The following is a 7,010-nucleotide window of genomic DNA, read 5'->3' as shown; positions in this document are numbered from 1 at the left end:
TGCCCCGCCCTGTGACAGCTCCTCCCGTGGACCAATAGGACGGCCGCTCTCACGAACCTCGGCCAATCAGCGCCCCCAGGGGGCGGGGCTCGCGGCGCCTCAGGGGCGGGCACCCGCCGGGCCGCTTGTTGTGGTCGTTAAGACGCGGGGCGGCAGCGCGTGCGCAGGGAAGGACCCGGATCCACTTCCCCATCACCGGCAGTGTTGAAGGCTAGGCTGGACGGGGGTTCGGGCAGCCCGCTCCGGTGGGAGGTGTCCTTGCTCACGGCCGGGGGGAACGGGATGGGCCTTCAGGTCCCTTCCGCCCCAAACCGCTCCGTGAGTCTGTGCAACGCCCCCAGCGCTACCGGTGGACACGTGGTAGCGGCGGCGGCCGCGCTGGCCCCTGGGACACGGAGTGCGGCGGGGCCGGGGAGGCGGCCCGGGCAGGTCAAGGCTAAGGTCGCTCCGGCGGCCTTGGCTCAGGGCTGACCAGCAGAGGCAGCAGCGAGCCCTTGCGCTCCGGCCGAGCGGCTCCCAGGCATTGCCGCTGTGTCGGAGCGCAGCGCTGGCCCCGGGCGGCAGGGACGGGCCGACTCTCAGCGCGGGCAGCCGCCCCGCTGCTCCCAGCCAGGACACGAACATTCCTCCCCCCGGCAGGGCCGGCACTGCTCTGGGCCACCTTCAACGGAAGGCCAGCGCTCGACTGCGCTCCCAGTTCAGCCTGAGGTGGGCCAGGGCAAGCTCCAGAAGCAGCGGGCCCGCGGATGATCACAGGCTAGAGAAAACAAGCTCATCCTATTAGCAGGTGCTAATTACATTAACCACTTTACTTTCCATTTAGGTTTTAAAATACGCAAGACCTACCCTGACTCACTGTTAGGTTTTAGGCCCAGTTAAAACGATGACTTTTGAGAAGCATGTAGCAGGTATGGGAATCTGTCAAAGCCTCTGGGTTTAATACTGAGCCTTCAGCTCTGCCCTTCTGGAAATAGGCAACTGTGGTTTATCAAATTTGCAGAAAAACTCAAAAAAATCACCAAAAAACCAACACAAGCCAAAACCAAACTGTCTAGCCAAAACCCAGTTCAAAATATCACCTCTCAGACCAAGCCCTCCCAGAAGTGAAGTGCCTAGACCTCATTTTAATATGTGAAGAGAGACAAGGAAAGGCACAAACACTCTCCATCTGCCACTTTAGAAAGACTAGGTGGGAACAAAGGTTCTGATCTACATCATAGAAACTTGCACTATGAAGAGTTTTTCTCTGCTGAGCTTTCACATGAAAGTTTAGGAGACACTAAGGCAGGAGCTTTTTTTTTCCTACTCCAAGAGCTTTTAGCCCTCGGGGTTCTTAGCTTGTGAACAGCCCTCTCTGTAATATTAATAGAAGTTATTAATGTGAAGGCCCAAGAAGAAAGATGCAGAAAAGAAACAGAAGAATTTACCATCCTTTTCTTTGTCATATCTTTGAAGCCCTTCTAAGCACAGAAGAAAGGAGTAAAGAAGCAGTCCAAATCACATACAAGGCATATGCAGCAGATGTAATGCCTATAAATAAAGTTCAAGTGCTTTCACTGCAGACACCCAATTGCAAATAGCCCCCACACTCTTTTTCAAGATGCTACTCTCAGCTTAACCCCCACTTAACATGAATCATTGCCAGGCCCACCTATGGTGCAAATCAATACATCATGTTTCTCCTTTATCCCTTCCAACCTTTCCTTCTGCTTTACCCTCATTAGTGCTAGATGTTTCAGCTGTAGTATTTACTGTGCCTGATAAAGGAAATTCAACTTGAGAAACAAGAGACTGAAGCAGATGTCTCAGAATGGGGACTGCAGTGCAAGTGGGAGTTGATCTCAAAGAACTCCTCTGAGCACATGCTTTAAATTCACAGCAGAACAGTCTTAAAGAGTCCAAGATAAAGTAGTCACTATCATAAAAGCAGTGAATCTAGTCAGAATTGCAGGCAGTCACTTGTACAATAAAATAAACATTCGATCCTCCTGCATGTATGCGTTTGCTCTGCTTGAATGCATGCAGGAGAGCAAGTGTCTACCACTGGGTATCAATTACGGTTAATGGCATCTGTTTCAGAAGGAAATCTAGAAAATGCAGGAAGTAAAGTTAGACCAAATACATTCCACGGTTAGAGGATTCCAGAGCAGCAACCTCCTGTATACAGCTTACACTGTGTTATGGAGGAGAAGGGAAAGCAGACAGCAAGCCTTTAGGCACAAGAGTCTTTCCACAAAGTATGTGCATTGGCTTGTCAGCCTGGAAGTGACCAAGCGTGCTCTGTACAGATGGACTTGGTGAAAACACTTATTTGCAAAACTCTGGCAGCTCCATGCAGGTGAAAAATCTCATTTAATGGCCTACAACTTGAACAGAAGACACTGTTAGGTTTCTGTTGTCTTCATGGACCGCTTGGTGCTCATTTGTAACACACTCTCCCTGGCAAAGCAGCATTAACTGTTGTTATTTTTACAACCCACATTAGTTGCCTATATGAAATACCTCATTAGAGCTGGTGTCAAGTCCTGCTCTGAGATTTCCTAACTGCTCCATCTGTAAGAGAAGCTGTACCTGGTACTGAACCCAGCCTAGCCCTCCCACTAGCTCAGTAGGTGGCAGCTGACCCAGACAAGGCACGGTAATGGTTTTGGTAGCATTCAAGTCATGATGCACACGTTCTAAGCAAGAAGTAAAGAGGAAAGTAAGACGTGCAGACAGATCAAGTTTAACAGACTCCATTTACTATTTATCAATTATTTTATCTATAGATCTGTTCAATAAAACAAACTATACTTTATATAATAGATTACTTCATTGCAGGTATTGCACAGGCTGTATTCATCTCGGCACTATGGAAACATGATAGCAGGAGGTTACTGTATTTTTTAAAAAATATATAATTTAGCAGAATTAGACTAGCACAAGAGAATACTAACCATTTTAAATGGGTAATCTCATTTAAATATCCATGTCCATGTCATTCCAGTTCTACTGAATTAGAGAATCCAGAGTATTAGTACTGGACAGGGCTAAGGAAGGCTGCTTCTCTGCAACACATCCCCTTGACTACTGGCCTCCAAAGGCATTCAACGGGTCATCAAATGTGCTGAGGATCTTGCTTTCGGATTTTGGTTCTGAGGCTGCTTGGGAAGATCTGGTTTTAGGAGTAGGTATCTTGACTTGGCTGCTAGAGAAGATATCATCTAAAGAGGGGAATAAAAAATAGATTTTAATGAGAAGTGACTACTAAACAGAAGCAACATTGTACACAAGAGACTCCATCACACAGCAGTGACTGCCAAGGACATTCTGTGATAAACAAATGCTTTCCTGCTACTTGCAATTCTGAATGCATTTGTAAGGACATACGTGGGAGCCGTTAGCTGTTAAGATTTTTTTTTTTCTTCTTAGTAGACAGCATAATACTTGTATTTTATAACATGTTCAGGCTCTCATAAGCATTTGTAAAGTACTAATAAATTAAAGCTCCACAATAAATTCTATCAGGCAAGGGCCAGATAACATCCCTCTTATCTAGAACATTAGTGTCTGAGGAACCTGAGAGATCCAAGCGCTGTGAGGTTGTTGCTAAAGAAAATCCAAAGAGGAAAAGATGGTGGTTGCTAGCAACTACTGTGGTGATATTCACCAACCACGAGTCTAATGTACAGCACAGTAAGAACATAATATAAATCCCCTGAGAACAGACCATTGCTAAGATGCAAGGAGGCAGACAGCTATAACCACTCTCCTGATAATATTCAAGAAGTCTGTTTACAGTCTTGAATCGAGGTCTTGCACCACCTTCCTCAATACAAGCATATCTGTTGTGAATAACTAGGATCACAAAGTGGAAAAATATCACACTGTCATTAAGGCAGAGGACAACAATACATAGAAATTAAATCATCCAACACAGATAGCCTGTGTCAGCTGCAGAGCTCACAGTCTTGCTGTGGCTAGAACTGCTTGTGTTTAGGACTATGCTCATGAAAGAGATGAAGCTGCTACTGTACACATGCTGAGGGGTTACCATCAGGTTTCCTGAGTGTACACAACAGTGTATCTTGTACTCTAAACTAAGAAATTTAGGATACTCAGATTATGTAGTTAGAGTATAAAACCAAAAAAATTCCAGCTTTAGATATAAGGATCACTACTGATTCACAAGGCCAGTGTAAATAGCACATAACGGGTCTTGAATCCCTATTAAGAAAATATGGGTGTTATACAGAGGTTAATGTAGCCACTGAGTCTAGCTGGTCAGAGCATGGCTCTAATAACACCAAAGTTGTGGGTTTGATCCCCATATGGGCCATTCATATAAGAGTCAGACTTGATGATCCTTGTGGGTCCCTTCCAACTCAGAATATTCTCTGAATTACTAGTCCAGACTATAAAACCTACTATTTCAATCTTCAGCACACAGCCTAACCTTGAGCAGAGGCCAAGCACAATGTGGTCTATCAAAAAGTGTTTCCCTGTCTCTTCTCACTACTTCCAATTCAGCATGTGTCTGCTACTGTGCTGATCATAGGGATTACACAGGAATAATCCAGGACCACATTTCAGCACAAGAGCAGTTTAGAAAGGCAGCAAAACAGAGTAATCCCCTACTGGCATCACTCCAAAGCAAGAAGCTATTACATGGATTAGTTTTACAGCAGAGAGAGACTGCCATAAGCAGTAGAGGTATCACTCCTATTTTTTATAAAGAGGCTTAAAGAAAACAAAAAATTTGCCCAGGGAAAACAGTATTTGTCAGAGTGCAAGAAAGCTCAGTGACCATTTTGAACATAAGCAGAGGTGACATCAGCTATAAGGTAATTAAGGGCTCTAGTGACTGAAAGGTGAGGTAGGATGAAAGAAAACAGCCTGCAGCCTTCATCCCCCCTCAAACTGCAGCTGGAATTTACTGTTTCATTTGCAGCAGAAAGGTTCTCCTAAGACAAACACGTACAGCTCTGTAAAAGTGCTACCACCATCACTTAAGCCAGCCCTTAACGTGAAATGTAGGCAAGTGCAGTTCCACAATTCTACTGCAGAACTTCTTCATCTTCAGGCATCTCCCTACACTCCTGTGGGTGTTGTGGAGCTCCATGGGCACTAAGGAGCTGCATACCTATGGCTGAACAGTCACCACTCTACAGAAGATGAAGCCCATCAGATGCAGGTACTTTAGGTGCAATAGGCATCAAGATCAGCTGTGACATCAAACACAAAGCTCTAGCACCAGAGTTGATGTCAGAAGTGGAAGTACAAACAACAAGTTCTGTTGTGGCTAATTTTCAAGTGGCACTCTACAACTATTTTCTTCAACATTCAGTTCAGATTCTTCTGTTGAATATTTGGAAGGGGTAACTGCTTGGCAATTTTTTTTCACTTACTATAGACTACATGATAAAATGTAAATTATTAAAACAAGATTTTAAAAAAAATCATCCAATATGTATTTTAAATACCTTTCTAACAAACCTTTAAGTCTTATTTTTTATATCAATCAAGAAGATTTTGAAATCTCAAGATGCTCATTCTCCAGCAAGTTTTCTAGCACATTTACAGATTTCAGCCATCAGGCTAGAGTGCTTAGCAGCAGTCCAAGTAAAACAGTGGTAAGTCAGGTTCAAATTGAGTAAGTCAGAGGGAATGAAGACTTGACAAGAACCAAAGCTAGAGAAGAAATTTTGTCTTAGAAAAGAAATACATGCAATCTCAAAGAGCTATGAACATGAAGAGTCTGAGAACAGACAGAGCTGAGAATCACATTACTTTCAGTATCTCTGCTGACAGAGAAGAAAGGAGCATGCTTTGTGCACCATTTCACATTACTACTCGCTGTTTTTTCAACAGATTTTACATAGCAAACATTTGGTTTCAGGTGGAGTATCTGTAAATTGTCCTGGGTACATGAATGTAAACAAAAGCTTATGGGCTCCAAGGTAGTTAACACAATAGTGAAGGTGGGATGGACAGAGATGCTAGTTTGTTCATAACAGTGGTTGATTTGAAAGTGCAATACAAAAAGCTGTGCAAATTAAAATACGGAATCTGTCTCAGAGCCATAATGTGAAATGAGTCTCTTAGAAACTTGTCTGGAGTAATTCCCTACAGGAATTAAACTTTTTCTCAGGACAATTTTATACTCTCTCCTAAACTACTTTAATGCTATGCTAGTTCTACAAATCTAGAAAGTTCTCATCCAAGGTTAAAATCCAAAGATGACTAGAGATTTCAGAGAAGTTGAAAAGTAGAAGGTCCTAAAACACCTTAGATGAATGCAATTCAGGACAATAGTGCTACAATAGTACAACACTAGTAGCAAGATTTTGTTTATACATACACTTACCCATATCATCGTCAAATATGGATTTTTGTTCCACCTTTTTCTTGGTCTTCTTTTCTTTTGGTTTTGCAGTTAGATCCGCAAAAATATCAATGTTATCATCAAACAGGTTTGTCTCTGGCATTTTCTCTTTAATTTTGGTCACTGGCTTAATTGCCTCAGTAGCAAATATATCATCCTTGAAGAAAAATAGAGAAAGATCTCATCAATCCACAACACACTTCAAGAGAATAGTAAAATTTTCTGTACACAGCAGCTGAGATGTTTAGAAGACTTGGGTTTCCTGGGCTTATTAGACAAAGGTTGAACTCAGCAATCTGAGAGGTATTTGCCAACCTAACTAGCAAGAAGTTTGAGACCCTTTTCCTCATGGGGGACTTGGCAAAAGTGCCTTAGTAGTGGATTGTACACAGGTCAAGTACAGCTCACAGATGCCTGTATCAAGTGCCCAGCCCACCAATTTTATTCCTTTTTTTAAAGTGTTATTTAATTACTGGGAATTGAACAGACAGTTAATAAATAAGAACCAAATACCTTATTATTCTGAAAAAGGTATGCCATCACAGCATATTCAGTGCATGCCAGCTCTGTGTTAAGACACCACCTTTTAAACTACTGCTGCTAGTTAGGGGCTGAACAACCAAAGAGTTTCTATATCCCAGCAGTG

The 7,010-nt window shown here is 43.2% G+C and overlaps 1 protein-coding gene across 6 annotated transcripts in view; it reads right to left on the bottom strand.

The window, feature by feature from the left end:
• Nucleotides 1-2,719: 2,719 nt before the first annotated feature.
• The window catches only part of LOC129122945 (WASH complex subunit 2A-like), a 35,644-nt gene continuing 31,353 nt past the window's right edge, over nucleotides 2,720-7,010 (bottom strand). For all 6 annotated transcript variants that reach the window (XM_054637079.2, XM_077183121.1, XM_054637081.2 and 3 more), the window contains 2 exons: nucleotides 6,347-6,521; nucleotides 2,720-3,203 (listed from right to left, as the gene is read on the bottom strand). In XM_054637079.2, the coding sequence (XP_054493054.2) occupies nucleotides 3,067-3,203; nucleotides 6,347-6,521 (312 nt within the window). In that variant the 3' untranslated portion in view covers nucleotides 2,720-3,066. The remainder of the gene's footprint in view (nucleotides 3,204-6,346; nucleotides 6,522-7,010) is intronic.

Source organism: Agelaius phoeniceus, chromosome 9 (assembly GCF_051311805.1).
Source record: "Agelaius phoeniceus isolate bAgePho1 chromosome 9, bAgePho1.hap1, whole genome shotgun sequence".
NCBI classification, from domain to species: domain Eukaryota; kingdom Metazoa; phylum Chordata; class Aves; order Passeriformes; family Icteridae; genus Agelaius; species Agelaius phoeniceus.
This window is presented reverse-complemented; position numbering and strand designations above follow the sequence as displayed.